Source organism: Mustelus asterias, unplaced genomic scaffold (genome assembly GCF_964213995.1).
Source record: "Mustelus asterias unplaced genomic scaffold, sMusAst1.hap1.1 HAP1_SCAFFOLD_863, whole genome shotgun sequence".
In the NCBI taxonomy this organism is placed as follows: Eukaryota; Metazoa; Chordata; class Chondrichthyes; order Carcharhiniformes; family Triakidae; genus Mustelus; species Mustelus asterias.
Genome location: NW_027590809.1, coordinates 72996 through 97830, shown reverse-complemented (window position 1 = coordinate 97830; position 24835 = coordinate 72996). Strand labels below are relative to the sequence as shown.

The window sequence follows — 24835 nt, the reverse complement described above, 5'->3', positions numbered from 1 at the left end:
TTTCTCTCTCTCCACAGATGCTGCCAGAGATGCTGAGTTAATCCAGCATTTTCTGTTTCTACTTCTGATAGGATACCAGTTTGGGAAACATTTTCTGTTGAGAGACTCGGAAACCAGTTTCCAGTTAGTGAAAACTCCCAGATCAAAACTGCTAACCGAGATTTTGTGCCCAAATTCCTACTCAGGAGATTAATAGATGATCACATGGGGGGGGGGGGCCGGGGGGGGGGGGGGGGGGGGGGCGGCAGGAGAGACTCTGCATATCCTGTGAAACTAGGAGACCCACAGAAAGACTAGAATAAAAATCTTCCTTTTTGTAGGAGATTGTGTCACAATTTGATCATTGAAACATTGACATGAAACAATGTAAGGTAGATTCCTAGACTCTTCCTCTGAATGGCCCCGTTCCTCCCACAGTCCAAAGCTGTGTAGGTTAGATGGATTGGCCATGCTAAATTGCCCCTTAGTGTCAGGGAGATTAGTGGGGTTACAGGGATATGGCCTGGGTGGGATTGTTGTCAGGGCAGGCTTGATGGGCCGAATGGCCTCTTTCTGCCCTGTAGGGATTCTATTATAGATTCCTTGCTTCAGAAGATTAATATGGAGATGCCGGCATTGGACTGGAGTGGGCACATTAAGAAGTCTCACAACACCAGGTTAAAGTCCAACAGACATCAGTGATGCTAAATAAACCTGTTGAACTTCAACCTGGTGTTGTGAGACTTCTTACTGTGCTCAGAAGATTGAGTTGTGAGGATAGATTGGGGAATGTTTGTACAAAATACTAAATTAAATCCAGCTCCTTACTTCAAATACAACTACACCGGTAAGAGTAGGGGACACGGGTTCAAACAGGCAAAAGGATATTATCAGAAAATCCTTCACAAGCAGCAATTAACCATGTGAATATTAAACTTTCAATTAGAGCAATGGAAGGCGAAAATCCTGGAATCATCTCAATGTTGTACTGAGAGGAAGGTAAGAGAGATGGGCTGAATGGACTTCCTCAACCACAGTGTCCTGGTCATTTAAGGAGCAGTTGGGTTGTAGACTGGGTGCAGCATGAGATAAATGGATTGGAATGGGTTAAACAACTGGTCCCATGGGTTACTAATTCCTGCGGTTAAACCTATTCCACTGTTACTGGTGCAGTCACTGCACTAAGGGATCAAAACTGCTTACAAAACTGTAATGTTATTGGGTAATGCTAAGCTCTCTCAATTTAACGCGCACAGACATTTACTCATTTTTTATAGTCTTTTCGAGCCTTAAATTCATCCCTACATTTATATCGAATCTTTTAGTCTCGGAATATCCCAAAGTAGTTTTGGATTACTGCATGGTCACAAGATAAATGTAGGAATTTGCAACTGTTGTGGGAGATTTAAAAGTTTTTGTGAAAATTGGGATTGAATTTTGAGGAGCACCTTCTGATTTCCGATGGGGGAGGGATTATACTCTCTCACTTGCAGCTCCCCGCTCAGATTAACAACCTTTTCCTTGGGCATTCTCAGGTTACCAACGATTCAGGTGTTGCAATCGGAAATGTTGCCTGGGGGTGGGGCAAGGAACTCCAGAGCGAGGGACAGCGCTGGAAACTCAGGCTCCAACCCCGCCTGTAGCCAACTATCTCAACAAACCTTTAATAATGAAAGGTGGGCTTTGGAAATTTCAGCATCTTCTGTTGTGTAAGACAAAGTAAGGAGTTTCCTTTTGTTGATTTCAGTCGGTAAGTTTCACTCGGCGCCTAGATTTACTCTGGGGGCTGTTTGTGTTCATTGAGATTACCTGAGGGTTCAGGGAAACCCGGCGCTATTTCGGTGATCACCAGTAACCGAAAGTTCAAAAACCAAAACGAAGATGAGACATTTTAAAAATGTTTTTTTAAAGGTTGTTGGGTCCTCAGATTGCTGATTAACCTCTTTGGGATTGTTTCTTCACAATAAGGGTCGAAAATCTGCTTGGACTCTGGAGCTGCCTGTGTGTGTGTGAATGATACAGCTCTGAAAAAGAGTCACATTGAATTCGAAATGTTAATCCTGTCTCTTACAGATGCTGTGGAGATGCCGGCGTTGGACTGGGGTAAACACAGTAAGAAGTCTCACAACAGCAGGTTAAAGTCCAACAGGTTTATTTGGTAGCAAAAGCCACTAACTGTCGGAGCGCTCGCTGCTCCTTCGTCAGGTGAGTGGGAGTTCTGTTCACAAACAGGGCATATAAAGACACAAACTCAATTTACAAAATAATGATTGGAATGCGGGTCTTTACAGGTATTCAAGTCTTAAAGGTACAGACAATGTGAGTGGAGAGCGTGTTAAGCACAGGTTAAAGAGATGTGTATTGTCTCCAGGCAGGACAGTTAGTGAGATTTTGCAAGTTCAGGCAAGTCATGGGGGTTACAGATAGTGTGACATGAACCCAAGATCCCGGTTGAGGCCGTCCTCGTGTGCGGAACTTGGCTATCAGTCTCTGCTCAGCGACTCTGCGCTGTCATGTGTCGTGAAGGCCACCTTGGAGAACGCTTACCCAAAGATCAGAGGCTGAATGCCTGCGACAACTGAAGTGTTCCCCAACAGGAAGAGAACAGTCTTGCCTGGTGATTGTCGAGCGGTGTTCATTCATCCGTTGTCGTAGCGTCTGCATGGTCTCCCCAATGTACCATGCCTCGGGACATCCTTTCCTGCAGCGTATCAGGTAGACAACGTTGGCCGAGTTGCAAGAGTATGTACCGTGTACCTGGTGGATGGTGTTCTCACGTGAGATGATGGCATCTGTGTCGATGATCCGGCATGTCTTGCAGACGTGCCGGATCATCGACACGGATGCCATCATCTCACGTGAGAACACCATCTACCAGGTACACGGTACATACTCTTGCAACTTGGCCAACGTTGTCTACCTGATACGCTGCAGGAAAGGATGTCCCGAGGCATGGTACATTGGGGAGACCATGCAGACGCTACGACAACGGATGAATGAACACCACTCGACAATCACCAGGCAAGAGTGTTCTCTTCCTGTTGGGGAGCACTTCAGCAGTCACGGGCATTCGGCCTCTGATCTTCGGGTAAGCGTTCTCCAAGGCGGCCTTCACGACACATGACGTAGCTGAGCAGAGACTGATAGCCAAGTTCCGCACACATGAGGACAGCCTCAACCGGAATCTTGGGTTCATGTCACACTATCTGTAACCCCCATGACTTGCCTGAACTTGCAAAATCTCACTAACTGTCCTGTCTGGAGACGATACACATCTCTTTAACCTGTGCTTAACGCTGTCTCCACTCACATTGTCTGTACCTTTAAGACTTGATTACCTGTAAAGACTCGCATTCCAACCATTATTTTGTAAATTGAGTTTGTGTCTTTATATGCCCTGTTTGTGAACAGAACTCCCACTCACCTGACGAAGGGGCAGCGCGCGCTCCGAAAGCTTACAGATGCTGCCAGACCTGCTCCGAGTATTTCCAGCACTTTCTTTTACACAATTTCAGATCTCCAGTATTTTGTTTTTGTTATGGGGTTAAGATCCTGTTTGTGCCTAGACTATGTTGGGATATGTGTCCCTGAGTGGGAATGTCCCAACGTATCTGTTTTTGGATATAGTGGGTATGTGTGGCGATTATGCATTTGTGTGTGTGTGGATTGGTATCTGTTATTATGACAGTGCTATTGAATACTAACAGTCTGTGGGATACGTCTCCCTCAATTTGATTGCAAGTTCAGAGATTTCCACTTAAAAAGAGACAGGTATTATGTGAGGAGAGGCACCTGTTTAGCCTCCTCACCCACTCCCCGAAGATGTGGAACTGAGGGAACGCTGTCGCTGCCTCTCTAGCTCCAACTTTCACAACCTGGAAAGTGAGGCCTCACACAGTTAAATAACCAGAACAATGGCTGACTGGAATAAAAACAATGAATGTTGCAAATACTCAGCAACTCGGGCAGCATCAGAACTTGCTGGAAGATCAAGTCGGTCTGAAATATTAACTTCACAGATGCTGCCAAAACTCTGCTGAATATTTCCAGTACTTTCTGTTTTTATCTCCGATTTCCGATATCTGCGGTATTTTGCTTTTAACATAGAAACCCTACAGTACAGAAAGAGGCCATTCGGCCCATCGAGTCTGCACCGACCACAATTACCCAGGCCCTATCCCCATATCCCTACATATTTTTTACCCACTAATCCCTCTAACCTACACATCTCAGGACTCTAAGGGGCAATTTTTTCTAGCATGGCCAATCAACCTAACCCGCACATCTTTGGACTGTGGGAGGAAACCGGAGCACCCGGAGGAAACCCACGCAGACACGAGGAGAATGTGCAAACTCCACACAGACAGTGACCCAAGCCGGGAATCGAACCCAGGTCCCTGGAGCTGTGAAGCAGCAGTGCTAACCACTGTGCTACCGTGCCACCCGTGCGAGTGTTGGGATGGGCTGATTGGAGCCTATCCTGAAACCAAAAAACAAAACGCTGCAAAATCTCAGCAGGTCTGGCAGCAGGGTCAAAGGGTCATCTGGACTTGAAACGTCAGCTCTCTTCTCTCCTCACAAATGCTGCCAGACCTGCTGAGTAATTTGCTTTTATTAGAGCCTGTTTGGGTAGCTCTCCTACCTTAACCATTCCCACATTCTCACCCTCTCGGGATGTGTCTGTTTCCCTCGCCTCACTGTAAAAATCCCACTTTCATCACTAAAAACAGATTTGAATTTGCTGTGCTGCTTCCTACATTAGGAGACACCACACCTGGAAAAAGTACTTTATTGGCTGCCAGGTTTTTTGGGAGGTGTTTCCTTCCTGGGAGCAACGTTTTCAGATTACCAGCGTCCAGCTTCTGAATTCTGTGCCTCTCCGCACTGAGTAGCTCTGAGAGTAAATGAGTCATTCTCAGCCAGGCATCAGCTTTCTCAACACATTTTAATTACTTCTTGGAAGTTCACAGTGACACACCAAAGAATGTTTCACCTCATTCTTTTGATCATTCCAAAGAGTGCCTGTTATATTAGTTTTAATGTGGGTTGACATGTTGCTTGAGTGTTGAGGGTTCTCAGTGTTGGTGTCGGAGCTGGTTCCTGGGTATTCGCTACATTAGGGTGGCGCAGTGGTTAGCTGCCTCACAGCACCAGGGACCCAAAGAACAAAGAACAGTACAGCACAGGAAACAGGCCCTTCGGCCCTCCAAGCCTGTGCCGCTCCTTGGTCCAACTAGACCAATCGTTTGTATCCCTCCATTCCCAGGCTGCTCATGTGACTATCCAGGTAAGTCCCAGTTCAATTTCGGCCTTGGGTCACTGTCTGTGTTCTCCCCATGTCTGTGTGGGTTTCCTCCGGGTGCTCCAGTTTCCTCCCACACTCCAAAGATGTGCTGGTTAGGAGCATTGGCCATGCTAAATTGCCCTTTAGTGTCAGGGGGATTAGCAGGGTAAATATGTGGGGTTATGGGGATAGGGCCTGGGCGGGATTGTGGTCGGTGCAGACTTGATGGGCCAAATGGCCTCCTTATACACTTGAGTTTCTTTCATTCTGGAATTTTGAGTCTTCCATCAGATCTGTAAACATCAACATCAATAACCAAAGTGGGAACATCATCACTTTGTCCAACCCCGAGTTTCTAACGTATCTCCTTCCTGCACTGAACATGAATTAGAAGCTGTCTCTGATACCTTCCCATTTCCACTTTCCCCATAAGATATGAAGATGATCATAATGCCACAGCATTTTATAACATTGAATGTCTTTTTTTAGTGCTGTCTGGTGCTAGGGGGAAGCTACAATCTGAGGTGAATTCCTAATGACTTGGGATATGCTTGCATCAGCTGTTGAAGGGTGTAACTCGAGTACATCACAGTGACAATAGTGCATCTGCCAGACCGTCACCGTCCAGAGAAAGGCTGTACCAACTCTCGTGCTCCATCTCTGATCTTCTGGAAGCTTCTACCCGAGAGGATTTGAAGTGTGTGACTTGACGCAACACCTTTTGGACTGGTTAGGATTTATGATGTGCAGAACAGTCTGAGCCGAGTTTCTGAAGGGTGATCGGAGTGTGAGTGAAGTGAGTCTCAGTGACTGTTGACGTAACCATGGAGATATTCCAGTATCTTCCAGCCATCTCTCTGCTGGGTATTGTGATTGGCGGCAGAAGCTTCGCTCAATTTGGTGAGTTTATTACTTTTCACAACTTTTGAGGGCTGTTGGAATGGAGAGTGTCTGAACTGGCTTTGTTGGAAAAGAGAATGCCCATTTAAGGATCCGGAAAGTTGATGTGTGGTGAGCAGAACAAGCTCGGGAGGGACATTATCATTGGGCCTCTGTTGTTCCCAAATTTCTCCAGCACTGAGTGTCCTCCTCCTCTTGCGATTGGGTCACTGATAGAGATTGAGCAGCCGCCAAAACTGCCTTCTGTTGATGTGCTCAGTCATTCAAAGTAGGAGGGGGCCATGTTCACTCCATGGTATCTGCCGGGTTACCATTTGATTTGATTTGATTTATTATTGTCACATGTATTAACATACACTGAAAAGTATTGTTACTTGCGCACTATACAAAGCATACCGTACACAGAGAAGGAAACGAGAGAGTGCAGAATGTAGTGTTACAGTCATAGCTAGGGTGTACAGAAAGATCAACTCAATATAAGGTAGGTCCATTCAAAAGTCTGACAGCAGCAGGGAAGAAGCTGTTCTTGAGTCGTATCTTTTTCCAATGGAAGAAGGTGGAAGAGAGAATGTCCGGGGTGCGTGGGGTCCTTAATTATGCTGGCTGCTTCGCTGAGGCAGCAGGAAGTGTAGACAGAGTCAATGGATGGGAGGCTGGTTTGCATGATGGATTGGGCTACATTCATGACCTTTTGTAGTTCCTTGCAGTCTTGGGCAGAGCAGGAGCCATACCAAGCTGTGATACAACCTGAAAGAATGCTTTCTATGGTGCATCTGTAAAAGTTGGTGAGAGTCATAGGTGACATGCCAAATTTCCTTAGTCTTCTGAGAAAGTAGAGGCGTTCGTGGGCTTTCTCTACTATAGTGTCGGCATGGGGGACCAGGACAGGTTGTTGGTGATCTGGACACTTAAAAATCTGAAGCTCTCGACCCTTTCTACTTCGTCCCCTTTGATGTAGACCGGGGCATGTTCTCCACTGCGCTTCCTGAAGTCGATGACAATCTCCTTCGTTTCGTTGACATTGAGGGAGAGATTATTGTTGCCGCACCAGTTCACCAGATTCTCTATCTCATTCCTGTACTCTGTCTTGTCATTGTTTGAGATCCGACCCACTACGGTGGTGTCATCAGCAAACTTGAAAATCGAATTGGAGGGGAATTTGGCCACACAGTTGTAGGTGTAATAAGGAGTATAGTGCCGGGTTGCCGGCTTTGCTGTCGGCATTGTGCGAGGTTACCAGGGTTTGATAATCTGCTGATACTTGTTGAAAAGCTCCCAGAGGAAATATTGGAGAGGGATTGCCAATGTGAATCTGATGCTGTGTATCAGCAGTTTCATGATAGGAGGAGAGAAAGCTACAAGGAAAGAGTTCTGGAAATATTCTAGTATTTTTGTTTGATTTACAAGCTGTTGGCAACTCTTTATCAGGTTTCATGTGACCCATATAACCAGCCCAGCCAGGTAGTCATCTGGAACTTTGAACTCAAATGTTGCCACAAATGCTCCTGAGGTTGCTGTAATGTTTTTCTAGTTTAACAATTTGGAGCAATATTTCCTCAAACTACAAACCGAGAGTGGCTGAGTCTGGTCTAATCTGGTCGACCCCACCAGAGAGACACACGGGGAGAATGTGCAAACTCCACACAGACAGTGACCCAAGTCGGGAATCGAACCCAGGTCGCTGGCGCTGTGAGGCAGCCGTGCTAACCACTGTGCCACCATGCCATCCCCGTGGGTTTCCTCTGGGTGCTCCGGTTTCCTCCCACAGTCCAAACATGTGCGGGTTAGGTTGATTTGACCGTTCTAAATTGACCCTAGTATGAGGGGAATTAGCAGGGTAAATATGTGGGGTTACGGGAATAGGGTCTGGGTGGGATTGTGGTCGGTGCAGACTCGATGTGCCGCATTGTAGGGATTCTATAATAATTTGTCGTTAAGGATTAACACAATTTATGAATACTCTCTACTGTTCACAATACAGCAATAAATATAAGACACTCGAGATGTGCAGAGCTAAACCAATCACTGTCCCAGCATTAAACCCATTTTGAAGAGAGGTTGTGGTTTAAATAAACACCATAATTATTGCAGTAATGTTGAGGGGACTAGACAGGGTAATGCTGGAAGGATGTTTCTCCAGATTAATTAATCTGGAACCAGGGGCACAGTTTAAAACTAAATGGCCTCTTATTTAAGACAGATAAAGAGGAATTTCTTCTCTTGAGGGTTGTTAGTTTTTGGAATTCCCCTCGCAGAGAGCAGTTTAAGCCGGGTCATTGAATATATTCAGGGCTGAGTTGGACAGAGTTTTGATCTACAAAGGAGTTGAGGGTTCTAGAGACAGGCAGTAAAGCGAAGGCCACAATCAGATCAGCCAGGGTGTTATTTTATGGTGGATCATCAAATGGTACAATGGGCCCAGTCGCCATGTTCTGCTGCCACTTCTTATGAGTTGACATTGAAATTTAGGGCTATTGTTGAAACTCTGCTCCGCTCTCTGGACAGTCTCACTCTCTCATTTTGCCCTGGAATTTGTGGAATGTTTCATTGTAGAAACAGGCCATTCAGTCCATCTATGCCGGTCTATCCTCCTCACACTGTTTAACATTCCCCATTTTCAAGCAGCAATCTAATGTCCTCTTAAACTCCGTGTAAATTTCTTAAATATGTGCTCCCTGTTAATCTTCTTCAACATTTGTTCCATATTTATTTGTACCATTAAGTCCAGTATTTCCTTGTCACAACATCCTCTCCCAGTGAAGATGATGAGCGTCTACTGCCACCCTTTTCTCATCTTTCCCAGCTTGAAACTAATACAAAAGGCTTTCTCGACAGTCTCCGTGGCCTTTGTGTTGCTATTTGTGTTTGCATTGGGAATAACTTGTTTGGCAATGACTCTGGCGTGATTATCTCTCCAGCTCTCCAATTTGTTTCTTCGGTGACGACATCCATCCACACCAGCTCTGAGTTTAATGTATATTTCCCCGTAAGAACTAGGAGCAGGAATAGACCATCCAGCCCCTTGAGTCACTCCGCCATTCAACATCAGGGCTGATCTATTTCAACTCCATGACCTTTCCTGCACTATCCCCATCTCCCTTACTGTCCAGACATCTGTTGATTTGTATCTTGAATATGTTCAGTCGCTGAACACCTACAGCCTTCAGGGTAAAGAATTTCAAAGATTCACAACCCACTGAATGAAGAAAACTCCTCAGCTCAGTCCTAAATGGCCGACACCTTAGATTACACCTCCTCATTCTCTCCAGCCAGAGGAAACATACTGAATAAAATATATTTGCTTCATAGAAACATAGAAAAACGACAGCACAATACAGGCCCTTCAGCCAACAAAGTTGTGCCGAACATGTCCCTACCTTAGCGATTACTAGGCTTACCTATAACCCTCTAAAACCTTCAAATAATAATTGCACAGGGAGGAGTTGATTTAGATGAATTGAGCTTTAAAGTGGGGTGAGAAACTGAGATAGTTTGTTGGTTAATCATTACCAAGTGGATCTGTGAACAGGAAGTGGGAGTGAATTGATACTTGTTCTCTCTATGGTGCCTCATGAAACATGAAGACAAAAACAGTTTCAGAGAAGCAACGTTGCTTTTGTGCAGTGCCTGAGAGAGTTATTCATTAACGTGGCTCGGGCTGTTTGTTCAGTACAGGGTCAACTAGACCTGGCGGTTGGGGGATGGGATAAGATGCAACCACCTGTACAAGGGTGGAGGGGGAAATCGGGACAATCTGGAGCCAGAGAGATTTGCAGAACCCGGGGGGGGGGGGGGGGGGTCCTCATTATCCTCATTATCCTCATTATCCTCATTATCCTCATTCCACTCTTCCTTTGCTTCATGGTTGAGGGGATGAAACCGGCCAGATTGATTTGTTCAACGCTCACCAGAAATCTTTAATTTGTGATTGTGGTGAGTGAGGTTGTTCATTCTAACTGTGAGCTGTATGATGTTGGAATTATCGTTCAGGTGCTCTTGTTGCTATGTAACAGGTTTTGGCTTTAATCAGTGATTTGCGTCAGGCAGTGAGGCTGTTGGTAACTTTAGATTTGTTATCACTCCTGGATTTACAAAGTCTTATTTTGGAGTATTTTTCTCCCTCTCTCATTTAATAAAGTTGGTGAGCAGTCTGAGGGAGCAGACAGGAAGATTGGTGAAGCCTGGAGGAGCAGAGAGTGTCTTTCCTTTGGGATTGTATATGTTCCTGCTCCACATAATTCACCACCGTGGTCTCATTAGTGACTATGTAACAGGGAAAGCGGATTGCGAGAGAGAGCTGTGCTCAGGAAAAAACCTCTCCAACAATTTTCCCCTCTTGAATGCCTTGTGCTTTTTTTACTGGGGTGGGATGGACATTGTCTGTTAGTGCTTTACTCCAGCGTATTAATACCAACAACATGACTAAGTTTACAACTCAATCTGACCCTGTGTCCCCATCACTGACACCCACAATATGAGCTGTGACACTGAATTGAAATTGGGACTGGCAGCTCCAACTTTTTCTTCTAACCTGGGAAAGGGGACTGGATGCTTCAGTCAAACGTTAAATTCTGGTGTCAGCCAGATTAGTATTGTCCTGGGGGGGGTTCTCCTGGAGGAGGAGGAGGGGAGGGGAGGGAGGGGTATCCTGGGAGCGAGGGGTGGGCATCCTGGGAGCGAGGGGTGGGCAGGGGTGTCCTGGAGGACCCATGGGGGGGTGGGGGGGGGGGGGGGGGTTGTGTGATCTCCGGGGGTGGGGGGGGGGGGGGGAGGGGTTGTGTGGTGTCCTGGAGGATGGGGATTGTGTGGTCACCTGGGGGAGGTGTCCTGGAGGAGGGGGGGGGGGGGGGGTGTGTGGTCTCCTGGGGTGGGGGGGGGGTCTCTTGGTCTGGGAAGCTGATTCACATTTAGCATGAAATGTTCTTTCTGAAGTGGAGCCTCTGCATGCACACTGAATGCTCATGAGCTTTATTTTCTGGAATGAACTTGTTCATTTAATGTCAGCGACTTTTGTCTTTCACGTTTCAAATGGATTTCACTGACTGTTGGTTCACTCAACTTTATATTTTTTGGACATAACATTTCTTTGATATTTCACCTCTGTAGATAACACAACAAGTCCAAATTCCACAGAAGCACCTGGATCAGATGTACCAGTAAGTGACATTCTCCTTTTTACTGCCTTGCTGATCGATGTGGATTGAGTCTCCACATCGATCTCCACATTGACACTCACCTGATGAAGGGACAATGCTCCGAAAACTCGTGCTACCAAATAAACCTGTTGGACTTTAATCTGGTGTTGTGAGACTTCTTACTGTGGATTGAGTTAGTGTATCAGGACTGGTTACAGGCTGTGTCTCTGGCCTCCCCCTTAGTGCCTGGAGTGAGAGGTGATTTTTACTCATGATTTTCTCGGAGTTTGTAATCTCGGACGGGCCATTAGAGGGAGATGGAAAACAGAGCCTGGGTTGCGCAGAGTTGCTTTGTGCTTCCCTTTCTGGTGTCTTTGAGTCCAGTTTGATTGTGCTTTCTGACAGTAAGCAGGGTGGGGGTGGAGGGGGGAACATGTGCGTTTTCCCAGAAAGAAACATGGGGTGAAATTTCTCTTGCTGTTTGTGGCCTGTGTTTAATACCTAATGTAGGTGTGAGAATCATTCGGTTGATTGGAAAATGGAGGGTTGCAATAGGATGGGAACATCCTTGGACCTTCCATCCCGAGAGCTCCCTTTCTCTGAGTTTCTGTTGGACATTTGTTTTAAGATGATGACTATTTTGAGTTTGTACTCATCAATTAGGCCACCCCTTGGCCGCCTCTGTTCAAACTATCCCCAGCTTACCCAATCTTTCCTCCATGCTGCAATTTTCCAGCCCTGTAAATCTCCTCTGCATTCTCTCCAGTTATGCCTCTGGAATTCTCTGCCCCAAAGGGTGCTGGAGGCTGAATCATTAGGAGTATCTAAAGTGGAGGTGGATAAATATTTGATAGATTGAGGAACCCTTAAGGGCAGAACCCTTAAGAGTATTGATAGGCAAAGGGATCTGGGTGTATAGGTACACAGGTCATTGAAAGTGGCAATGCAGGTGGAAGAGGTAGTCAAGAAGGCATACGGCATGCTTGCCTTCATCACTGGGGCATTGAGTTTAAAAATTGGCAAGTCATGTTGCAACTTTATAAAACCTTAGTTAGGCTGCACTTGGAATATAGTGTTCAATTCTGGTCGCCGCACTACCAGAAAGATATGGAGACTTTGGAGACGGTACAGAAAAGATTTACCAGGATGTTGCCTGGTATGGAGGACATTAGCTATGAAGAGAGATTGGAGAAACTTGGTTTGTTCTCTCACTGGAATGACGGAGGCTGAGGGGCGACCTGATAGAAGTCTACAAGATTGAGAGACATGGACAGAGTGGATAGTCAGAAGCTTTTTCCCAGGGTGGAAGAGTCAATTACTAGGGGGCATAGGTTTAAGGTGCAAGGGGCAAGGTTTAAAGGAGATGTACGAGGCAGATATTTTACACAGAGGGTGGTGGGTGCCTGGAACTTGCTGCTGTGGAAGTGGATATGGTGGTGGCTTTTAAGGGGCGTCTTGACAAATACATGAATATGATGGGAATAGAGGGATATGGTCCCTGGAAGGATAGAGGGTTTTAGTGAAGTCGGGCATCATGCAGGCTTGGAGGGCCGAAGGGCCTGTTCCTGTGTTGTAATTTTCTTCGTTCTTTGAATAGAGGACTGTGGGGAAATGGCACAGAAAAGAAGTTGAGGCTGGTGTAGATCAGCCATGATCATATTGAATGGCGGGGTAGGCTTTTAGGGCCTGGCAGCCCATTCCTGCTTCTTGTTCTTGTGCTCTTCCAGTGATGTGGTGACTAGGACTGAATGCAAAGCTCTAGCTGTAGCCTAACCAGTGTTTTAAACAGTTCTAGCATTACATCCCTGCTTTTATATTTTATACCTCATGCAATAAAGGAAAACATTCCATATGCTTTCTTTACCACTCTGTCCTGCCACCTTAAGGCACTTATGTATACGCACTCCAAGCTCTCTCACTTTCTCGACTCCTCTCACTTTCCTCCTGTTTATGTTTTGACTGCCTTTGCCAAATGTATTATTACTTAATTTTCCCAGATTGAATTCCAATTGCTGCTTCTCTGCCCACTCTCCCAGACCATTGATATTATTCTGGAATCAGAGGCTATCCTCTTTACTGTCAACTCAGCGGCCAATGTTTGGAAAATGTGAAAATTTCCCAATTATGCTTCCCATATTAAGTCCAAATCATTAATGTATACAACAAACAGCAAGGGTCCAACACGGAGTCCTGTGGAACACCACTGGAAACCGTTTCCCACTCTCAAAAACATCCATTAATCATTATCCCTTGTTTCCTGTTGCTGAGCTAACTTTAGATCCAACCCAACATGTTCCCTGTACCCCATGGGGTACTTTTCTGACCAGTCGACCATGTGGGGTCTTGTTGAATATCTTACTGAAATCCGTATCAACAATACCCACTGCACTATCCTTAGCAACCTTCCTTATTTCCTCAAAAAAATTCAATCAAGTTAGTAAGATATGACTTTCTCCTAATAAAACAGGCTGACTATCCTTAATAAATCTGTGCCTTTAAGTGACAGTTTATCCTGGCTCTCTGAATTCTAATAATTTGCCCAGCACTGAAGCCAGACTGACCGGTCCATAGTTTTCTGGCCTATCCTAAAAGGAACCCTTTTAAAAATAATGGTATGATGTTCACAGACCTCCAATCCTCTTGTACCCTGCCTGTATCTAGTATCAAGGGGTGGCACAGTGATTAGCACTGCTGCCTCACAGCACCAGGGACCTGGATTCGATTCCCAGCTTGGGCCACTGTGCGGAGTTTGCACGTTCTCCCTGTCTCTGTGTGGGTTTCCGGTTTCCTCCCACAGTCTGAACGATGTGCTGGTTAGGTGCATTGGCCATGCTAAACTCTCCCTCAGTGTACTCGAATGGGCGTCGGAGTGTGGTGACTAGGGGATTTTCATAGTAACTTCATTGCAGTGTTAATGTAAGCCTACTTGTGTCACTAATAAATAAACTTTAAAAAACTTTAGTGAAGATTGGAAAAATGATCCTTTTGAGCATCTACTATTTTTTTGGCTTCTGTTAACAGCCTGGGATACAATCCATTGGTTTTGGTGATTTATCTACCTTCTAGGATATCAGTCTTTCCAGTACTACTTTCACTATGCTTATTGTCTGTTTCATTGCTCTCCTTTGTGAAGACAAAGTGCTCGTTAAATTTTTACAACCCTAACAGGCCATCCCTTTTCTTGCTCTTTACAGATAAAACATCTTTAGGATTTCCTTCATTTTAACCTGTCAATATGTTTTCATGTCCTCTCTTTGCTTTCCTTTTTTACTTCATGTATTTTCTATACTCCTCCTCCTATAACATTTTAATTTTTTTGTGATTGTCATAAGCTTTCTTTTCTCCTTTCTCTTACTCTGTATGTTTCTGGATAACCGGGGGCTCTAGATTTGGCAAAACCACTCTGTGGATAGAGTCATAGAGGTTTACAGCATGGAAACAGGCCCTTTGGCCCAACTTGTCCATGCCGCCCTTAACTGGGGGATTCGATTCCCAACTTGGGTCACTGTGCGGAGTTTGCACGTTCTCCCCGTCTCTGTGTAGGTTTAACTAGGGATAACTGCGTGTTATTGACCTGCAGGTTGTTTTAACAGATTGCTGCCATTGTGGCTCCCTGTGTGATTGGTGGTCTACTGATTATCATCATCATCCTTGTTGTGGTCTTCATAAAGGTGAAGGGAAAGCGGAGAGATGAAGGGACGTATAACCCCAGCCAGCAGGAGCAGATTGGGACACGCACGCATGTCAACCATGCCCTGAAGCTACCCCCAGAGGAGAGGCTCATCTAACCGATCTCACACTGTCTCAGTCGTGGCAATGGGACAATAACTAGAGAAAGAACAACAATCTGCCACTGTTGAATGTGCTGTTAGTTAGCAGTGTGATTTTGTGACCTTTACCCTTTTTACTTGATGTTATTTTTTTGTTAGGTTAAAGGTGAGGGATATTCTGTGGTGGGTGACTTGATTACAAGACACTATCTCATTTTTTATACCACGTCACTTTTGGGAGGATCCAGTTACATTTACACTGCTGCTCCGTGGGTCAAGTGGAAACTCTCAGACATGGCAAGAGAAAATCAGCCCCATGTGCCAAGCAACAATCCTACCTGTACCGAACTGTTGACAGACGGCAGCCCTTTTGTCAGTTGCTGGAAGTGGTGGGGTACTCAATCTTGAATAAACACGGTAAGGCCAGTTTGCCTAAGAGGTTTCCCGTCTGAGATCATTTTTTTAAAGAAGCAAAGATGTTTGGCAAGGAGCTAACTTGCATTGTAACTGGGTCCATTGTAGCATATACTGTCCTAAATCAGACCCAACATGAAGACTCAGCACCTCCCGCAGTTAAATCTACAAAGCAGTAAAATGAAAGTTAGTGTCAAGCAATCAGCAGTAACCACTTAGCAATTCCACCTGTTTTTTCCCTCCCCATATTTAACATAGCAAGCAATCTTCTGAACCTGTGGACTATCAATGAATTAACACATCTGGTTACAGCACAAATTTCAGTCACACAGGTGACATCATGAGGAACTTTGGCTACATTCAGTGTGTATTATAATTTAAAAGAATGTTTAAATTAATTTTTAGATTGTGTTTTAAAGAACCCCTATTTAACTCTATCTTGCATCAATAAGTCAATAACCTTCAAGATGTTGAGGTGTAATTAGCTTTGGAATATGAGGACTTTCCCACTGTAAGGGCTAACTTCATTGTGCCTTGACCCATGGCACAATCTCAACTGAGACTCACGATAGACTATTGTTCAGCCGAGTGGACCTTCTCTGGTGGAGCCCTGGTCACTGAATGATATGATGTTTTATTGTCAGGCTGGATGAGGAAGTCACGGTGCAGAATGTGGAAAGAGATTTGTATGAGATGTGCTTCCAGTCCCCGATAGTTTCTTAATTGTTTCCTGGGAAATTTGATGCAAATGTTTTTATTTTTTCCCTGTGGCTGATCTTAATGTAACTGTCTTGCACTAGATAAAAAAAATTGTATCTAAACTATCAAAGCTTCCTGGATCACAGTAAGTTGGAGGTTCTGTTGTTTCATAAAAGGCCAGGCGTGTTATATAATGCAAAAGAGAATGTAAATATGTTTCTCTTCAAGGTTATGTTGTCAAACTGCTGTTAAATAAACACTGGATGAATTTATATATACATCAAGTAAGAGTTTGCAGACCTTCTTGGACTGGAATTTTGTGTTTGTGAAGAGCTCCTTTCTTTGAAGTACAGAAAGCACATACACAATACAGAAATATTGTATTTGCAACAAGCACTTCACATTCTCAGATTTTTGTCTTGCACTTTTTTTAAAAACCACTGTAGGTTCTTGTGACCAAATTTATAATTGAAATGGCCTATGTCAACTCATCACGCTGTAATTCACCTTCTCACCATGGAGGTGCTGTACTGTCTCTCCCGGTCTGTACATAGATAAACTAGTCTATGGTTTAATGAATTAATTTTAGTTTTGCTATTTAATATTAGGTAAAGTCGCCATAGTCCGAGATGACCATAGGCTGCTCTCCCCTTTTGAAGGGGAGAACTGACCGATGGTGATTTAACTTGAGGATCACCACACCTCAGGCAAGGGGCAAGGTTGAGAAGGTGAGCCTTCATGAATATTTAATATTATACTTCCAATGATTAATATATTTCTGACTTTAAGGATGGGCACTGAATTAGGATAAAGGACTCTGCTCTAGTTTCCCATGATAGTCTAACTCGACATGTGTTAGGCTATGAAGCTGAAAATTATGATATAAAAACCCAAAGCCCTGTATGCAGCTGGATCAGCGTGTGTTTGTCTCCATTTATAGTCATGGTCAGCCAGGAAAAGATTGTATACTGTGGAAACTTCCCAAACTCTAGTCTAAAATCCCACGAGAAATGACTCCAAACCCTAACATGTGACCTCAGGATTTATGCCTCCAGCACACAATCCCAAGGTAGATGTCCCCAAACCCCACTACACAATCCCAGGATATATATCCACTCTTGTGTTTGAGGAATTTTATCCTTGGAATATGCAGTGAGTTTGGGATTGTGTAGAATAGGAACAGCCATTTTCACTAACTCTTTTTGATCCCAATTCCACATCCCCATTCCACATCCCCATTACCCCTTAAAATGACAGACTTTCCCCAGGTAATGAGATTCTCAGATAACCTTTTGTGCAAATCCTCTTTTTTTTATTGAGAGAAGGCAATTTTTGGTTAATTGCATGAATTCAGTCAGTTCACACAATATTCATAGTTTATCTGCATTAATATATTATACATGACATTATGTAGATTGTCTGTGGAGAATACTGTATATGACACACAGCCAATTTTATCATTTAATATTCCTTTCCACTGTTTCAAAGTAGAGGCATCTGTCACTGCTAAATCTGGGAGAAACGTACCATGTGGTCTTTGGAGTGTTGTAGATAGTGAAGAGGTGTTAGTCTTTGCCCACCTTGATGTGGACCAGGAAAGATCTTGGTTCAATCCCCAATCTGCACTGTGTAATTTACCTCCATACCCCTAGGCTGGGGGGAGGGCAGGATGCAGATCTGATGGACTGGAGGTAGTTGCAGGGATAGATGGTTTGATAATTTGACACCAATTCAATACTAAGCGACTGCTGCTCTGTCAGAATTGCTGTCTTTCAGATGAGACATTCAAATTAAACCCTGTCTGTTGGATGTGAAAGATTCCAAGACACTATTTTGAAGAGCAGGGGAGTTTTCCCTGGTGTCCTGGCCAATAGTTATTTTCTATCTAAAGCAAATATGCAGTCATTTCAATTTGTTTGTGCGATCTTGCTGGTTCTAATTGGCTGCTGTGTTTCCTACATTACGACAGTACATACACTGGCTGTAAAGTGACTTGGGCTATCGTGTGATTGTGAAAGATGCTGCAAAATGTTCCTTCCTTCCATCTCGAGCTGAAAATGTCCTGTCTAGATTGCTGGAAATTGTTCATTATTATTGAAACATCACTCTCACCTGGCCAAAGGCTGGTACTGCAGTATACACACACACCTGACATTCACTCAGAGCAACCATATAGTGCACACACAGGCCAGTCGGCACATTACGCTGCCTCTTGGAAACAGCTATCCCTGTTCTCTCTCTCCACAGACCTTTATCTCTTCATACAATTTCCTTTGGAAAGTTATGACTGAATTTAACCACTCCTTTTCAAGCAGATCCCAACAACTCACTGTGTTAAAAAAACTTCTCCCCTCTCGTTCTTTTGCCAATGATCTAAACCTTTCCTCCTTCGTTACTGATCTTCCTGCCAGTACAAATTGTTTTTTCTTATTTACTCTGGGTTCATGATTTTGACCATCCCGACCAAATCTCCCTTTGCCTTCTGTGCTCTAATGAGAACAGTCCCAGCTTCACATACCTGAGTCCTTAATTCCTGGTCTCATTCCAATAAATCTCCTCTTTACTCCCCTCCCCAACATCCTGAATTGTGGGGCCCAGAGTTCACTACGTGATTGCACTGAGGTCTAATCAGTGTTTATTCAGGTTAAACGTAACTTCCTTGCTTCTGTGCGCAACCTCAATATTAATAAAGCCAAAGATCCTATTTGCTTTCTAAACGGATTTTTTAACTTGTCCTGTCAAAGATCTATACATCCTCAAGCATGTTTTCCCCCCACCCCAGCCACTTCAAAAGGTACCATTAAGTTCACGTTGCCTCTCTCTCTCTACCAAAATGACTTACTTCATGCAATTAAAAATATATTACTTGTGCACTGGCAAAGCTGGCTGTGCGAGGACTGAGTCCACAGCCATCCTAGCTCCATCGGCCAAATATCACTACTTTAAATGTACAAAATTCTGAACTATATTAGCCTAATTTGTAAGCATTAATCCCCCCACCACCCCTCTCCCACACACTAAGTGCATCAGCTCCAATTCTAGTCCAGGAAGGGTTTTTAAAAAAAATGTTACTGAGTGGGAGATGTTAATGTGCAGTTCAGAATGGAAAAGTCCATGTGGCTCAGTACATCTACCGTGTGGTCACAAAGCAAAGATCCAATACCAACTTATTCAACATTCAGTTCAGAATGCCAACTATTGAAACATGTCTTTGTAAATGTAGTCATTTGTTAGGATTCAAATCTCTTTTTCAGCTCTGAAACTTTTCTGGGAGATGTAATATCTAGCTCTTTGTCTGACTGTGTTGCTGATTCAGGTTTTTGTTCCTCACTTTCCGGGGACCTTCCATTAGCAGGGATGATAGGCTCAGACAGGGCCTTTCCTGGCTCCTGTTCTGTTTTGCTACATATACTGAGGGCTCCACCTGTGGAGGGGGGTGACTGCCGGACTTTTCCTTTTACAGTCTCGGCCTTTTGCTCCTCTGATCGAGCTTTGAAATATGAGCGTGCAGATTGCACGCTAGGTGTTGTTGCCTCCTCATGAGCAATATCTGCAGGAGCAGGTAGAGAGTTATCTGTACTCGAAACCTGCTCCTCAGATCTCACTTCCTGACCAGTGGAACTTTCCCCCTTTATGTCATTGCTGTTTAGTCCTTTGTTACCTTCAAACCCTTGGGCTGTCAGCCTTGCTCTCTGCTCTACTGCTTGAGTTTTAGGAGCTGTTGGAGGAGGAGATTTTTCAATGTTACTGGTCTGGTCAGCTCTACTCTCTGTGCATGTTATTGTGCTCCCAACAAGATCCATTGCTGCTGCTTCTTGTTCTTTGTCATTCTTAGATTCATCTTTACAGATCAATGAGCTGAAATCTTGTAAAGTCTCCTTTAGGACCTCATCTCTCTTCTCGCCTGCCTCCAGTTGAGTACCTCCATTTTCAGCCAATATTCCATTGGGATGAGCCAGTAAAGATCCTTTATCCCAGTGAATCCCTGTACACTTTTCATTGGTCTTTCCAGATGTGGAAACAGCTGAAACTTCTTCTGCTGTGTTGCTGTCATTTGGAGTGTTGTGTTTCAGTGTCTCTGCCTCGGAAGCTGCTATGTTTTCTTCATGACTGCTGCTGGATATACTGCCAGAATCTCGGAGGTCTGGCTGGCTGTTGGACACTGAGGATAGGCCTGAAGACTCGTCCAAGGAGGCTGAGAGAGACTTCACACACTCTGCAGAACCATTGAAAGTCCATGTCCTGTCTCTGGCTGGTTCAGACTCCCTCCTGCTCTTACGATTCAGATTCTCCTCACTGGGGTTGGTGTCTTTGATCTGCAAACACAAGAAGGATAAATTAAGTTCTATCAATTGAATAATCTGAATGTTTTGAGGAATGCTGCCACTGGGCCAATGTCTCTCACTATACCCAATGTTTCAGCAGCAGGCATTTCCTGGTCAGATATAGTGCCTGCTGCTTTTGAAAGTGCTAGAGCACTTAACACACTGACTTTACCTTGACATGCAGTGACTTGTTGCATAAGGAAATGTCTTTTAATACACAGCAATTAAATAAACATAAGATTAAAATGGCATTATCCGAATGCTGAGAAACTTCAAAATGCTTCTGTGCAGGGGGATCTGGGTATCCTCATGCACAAATTGCAGCAAGTTAGTATGTAGCTGCAGCAGGTAATAAGGCAATCAGGAATAGGAAAAGGCCATTCGGCCCCTTGAGTCTGTTCTGCCATTCCTCATGTACACGTTCCTGCCCTTTCCCCATAACCCTCGATTCTCTTACTGATCAACTATCAATCTCAGCTTTAAACATACACAGTGACTCTGTCCCCACAGCTCTCTGTGGCAAGGAGTTCCAAAGACTCTCCGCCCTCTGAGAGAAGAAATTCCTCCTCATCTCAGTCTTAAATTGGCACCCCTTTATTCTGAGTTTATGCCCTCTGGTCCTAGACCCTCCCATGAGGGGAAACATTCTCTCAGTATTTACCCTGCCAAGCCCCTTAAGAATCCTGTATGTTTCAATGAGATCACCTCTCATTCTTCTAAATTCCAATGAATAGAGTCCCAACCTGTTTAACCTTTCCTCATTTGACAATCCCTCCTTACTGGGGATCATCCTCTGAACTGCCTCCAATGAAATAATATCTTTTCTTAAATAAGGGGATCAAATCTGCTCACAGTGCTCCAGATGTGGTCTCATCAGTACCTTGCACAGTTGCAGCAAGACTGTGAACGGTGTTTACACAGGATAAAAGAGCGCGAGGGGAACGGTGTTTACACAGGGTTAAACTGCGCGAGGGGAACGGCGTTTACACAGGATAAGATTGTGCGAGGGGAGTGGTGTTTACACAGGATAAAACAGCGCGAGGGGAGCGGCGTTTGCACAGGATAAGATTGTGCGAGGGGAGTGGCGTTTACACAGGATAAGATTGTGCGAGGGGAACGGCATTTACACAGGATAAAACAATGTGAGGGGAGCGGCGTTTACACAGGGTTAAACTGCGCGAGGGGAGCAGCGTTTACACAGGATAGATGAGTGCGAGGAGAGTGGTGTTTACACAGGATAAAAGCGCAAGAGGAGCGGCGTTTACACAGGATAAAAGCGCAAGAGGAGTGGCGTTTACACAGGATAAAAGCGCAAGAGGAGCGGCATTTACACGGTAAAACTGCGTGAGGTGAGTGGTGTTTACAAAGGATACAAGAGCGTGAGGGGAACGGCGTTTACACAGGATAGAAGAGTGCGAGGAGAGTGGCATTTACACAGGATAAAAGCACAAGGGGAGCAGCGTTTACGCAGGATAAAAGCGCAAGAGGAGCGGCATTTACACGGTAAAACTGCGTGAGGTGAGTGGTGTTTACAAAGGATACAAGAGCGCGAGGGGAACGGCGTTTACACAGGATAAAAGCACAAGGGGAGCAGCGTTTACACAGGATAAAAGCACGAGGGGAGCAGCGTTTACACAGGATAAAAGCGCGAGGGGAACGGCGTTTACACAGGATAAAAGCACGAGGGGAGCAGCGTTTACGTAGGATAAAAGCACGAGGGGAGCAGCGTTTACACAGGATAAAAGCACAAGGGGAGCAGCGTTTACACAGGATAAAAGCGCGAGGGGAACGGCGTTTACACAGGATAAAAGCACGAGGGGAGCAGCGTTTACACAGGATAAAAGCACGAGGGGAGCAGCGTTTACACAGGATAAAAGCACGAGGGGAGCGGCGTTTACACAGGATAAAAGCACGAGGGGAGCGGCGTTTACACAGGATAAAAGCACGAGGGGAGCGGCGTTTACACAGGATAAAAGCACGAGGGGAGCGGCGTTTACACAGGATAAGAGAGTGCGAGGAGTGTGAATATTTTACAGATTAAAAAAACTAAAAACCAGTTTAAATTTATTTTTAAATAAAGTAAGGATGGCGAGCCAGATGATGTGTTGTAGCTGCATGTTGTGGGAACTGGTGGACCCCATTCTGGTTCCATTTGTAGTAAATGTGGTTGCTCGAGGAATAGTGGCTGGAGTCTGAGTTTCGGACACTGCGACACATCAGGTGGGGGGCAGTGGTACCTGGACACTGTTTCAGGAGGCAGATATACACGTTAGATTAACTACCTTAAATTCGGCCAGTGGTCAAGGACAGGTGGGTGTAAGTGCGAGTGATCCAACAGATAGCACTGCAGGAGCCTTAGCTCCTGCCTTTTCCAATAGGTTTGAGATTCTTGCTCCCTGTGTGGACTGAGTACGGCACCGTGGTTCACGGAGCCATTCAAATGGGGGGAGAAAAGACAAGTGTAGTCATAGTTGGGGATAGTATAGTCAGGGGAATAGACACTGTTCTCTGTAGCTAGGATCCAGAGTCTCGAAGGCTGTGTTGTTTCCCCGGTGCCAAGTTCGGGACATCTGTTTTGCGCTGGAGAGGAACTTATGGTGGGATGGGGGAGGATCCAGTGGCGGTGGCCCATGAAGGCACCAACGACAGAGGTAGAATGAGGAAGGATGTTCTGTGTAGGCAGTTTGCGGACTCAGGCACTAAATTAAAGAACAGAACTGCCAAGGTTATAATCTCTGGATTATTACCTGAGCCACGTGCAAATTGGCAAAAGGTATGTAAAATTAGAGTGCTGAATACGTTGGGAGAAGTGGGTATTGGTTCATGGGACATTCACATCAGTATGGGGAAAGTGGCGGCTGTACCGTTGGGACGGTTTACACTTAAATCATACTGAGACCATTAATTGCAGACCGTATAACTAGGGAAGTAGAGAGGGCTTTAAACTAAAGAGTGGGGATGAGGTTTCAGTTGCTTGGAAAATTAGGAAATCAAAGTTAAAGGAAGGGATGCAGTTTAGTGATCAGTCTGAGTGTCAACACAAAACTACAGATAGGGACAGATCATACAAATATTATACTACACCAAGGACTCAAACAAAAGCTCTAACTAGGGGGGTTCCAAGAATGGAAAGTTTAAAAAATGAGGGGTATATGAGGGAACGGTGTCACAGGATAGTGAGGGGGAACTTGACTGTCATTGTATGGTAGTCTGCGGCAGGAAACATGAACAGAAATATGCAACAGAGAGCAAATCCAGAGTTGTAAACAAATGTAAAAAATCAAAACTAAATGTACTTTATGAATGAATAAAGCATTTGCAACAAGATAGATGAGTTGATAGCATAGATTGTAACATATGAGTATGATGTATTAGCTGTTATAAAAATGTGGTTGCAAGGTGACCAGGACTGGGTGCTCAACATTCCAGGATATGCAATATTCCAAAAGAACAGGCCAAAGGGGAAAGGAGATGGGGTAGTGTTGTTAATCAAGGAAGGTTTCAGAGCAGTGCTGAGTCGTGATGTAGAATCAGTTTGGGTTGAAATCATGAATAACAGGGAAGCAAGGGTGGGAGCAATCTATAGACCCCCAAAATGTGACCTGTCAAGAAGCCAGAGCATAAATGGGGAAATAACAAGGGCATATTCGAAGGGAACTGCAATTATCATGGGAGATTTTAATCTGCACATTGATTAGACAAACCAAACTGGCAAGGGTAGCGTGGAAGAAGAATTTGTGAAGTGCATCAGGGATTGCAGACAAGTTGCCAGGACCCGATGAACTGCATGCTAGGGTTTTAATGGAAGTGGCTGCAGAGATAGTGGACCCACTGGTTGAAATTTTTCATAACACGCTACATTCCGGGAGGGTACCAGAAGATTGGAAAGCAGCCAATGTAATGCCCTTGTCCAAAAAGGGAACTATAGACTAGTTAGTTTAACATCCATTATTGGCAAGACGCTGGAATCAATAATGAAAGAGGAAATAGCTAATCATTTAGGAAAGCTGAATATAATCAAACCCAGTCAACATGGTTTTATGAAAGGTAAATCATGTTTGACAAATTTGCTTGAATTCTTTGAGGATGTAACAGGGAAATTAGTTGAGGGGGAACCTGTAGATGTCGTATATTAAGATTTCCAAAAGGCATTTGACAAGGTGCTACATAGGAGGCTGGTGCATAAAGTAAAAGCCCATGGAATTGGAGGAAGTGTGTTAGCATGGATGAAAGCTGGCAGTTAAATAGAACTGATGTGGAAATGCCGGCGTTGGACTGGGGTAAACACAGTAAGAAGTCTCACAACACCAGGTTAAAGTCCAACAGCTT

At 44.6% G+C, this 24835-nt stretch overlaps 2 protein-coding genes across 7 annotated transcripts in view; one reads left to right on the top strand and one right to left on the bottom strand.

Moving 5' to 3' along the window:
- The first annotated feature begins 1554 nt into the window (after positions 1-1554).
- LOC144487548 (protein crumbs homolog 3-like) lies at positions 1555-16463 on the top strand. Of its 5 annotated transcripts, none has more exons than XM_078205633.1 (4): positions 1555-1698; positions 5753-6163; positions 11270-11319; positions 14892-16463. In XM_078205633.1, exons 2-4 carry the CDS (start codon positions 6088-6090, stop codon positions 15084-15086), a joined length of 321 nt encoding a protein of 106 aa, XP_078061759.1. In that variant the 5' UTR covers positions 1555-1698; positions 5753-6087; the 3' UTR covers positions 15087-16463. The 5 variants fall into 5 exon arrangements, with proteins under 5 accessions (XP_078061759.1, XP_078061757.1, XP_078061758.1 ...); XM_078205631.1 differs by having other exon boundaries at positions 1556-1729; XM_078205632.1 differs by having other exon boundaries at positions 1561-1655.
- Positions 16464-17474: 1011 nt separating this feature from the next.
- LOC144487547 (DENN domain-containing protein 1B-like) overlaps positions 17475-24835 on the bottom strand; it is a 72367-nt gene continuing 65006 nt past the window's right edge. Inside the window, exon 23 of one of the 2 annotated variants that reach the window (XM_078205629.1) lies at positions 17475-20497. In XM_078205629.1, the coding sequence (XP_078061755.1) occupies positions 19412-20497 (1086 nt within the window). In that variant the 3' untranslated portion in view covers positions 17475-19411. The remainder of the gene's footprint in view (positions 20498-24835) is intronic. The other variant, XM_078205630.1, reaches the window with a different exon arrangement.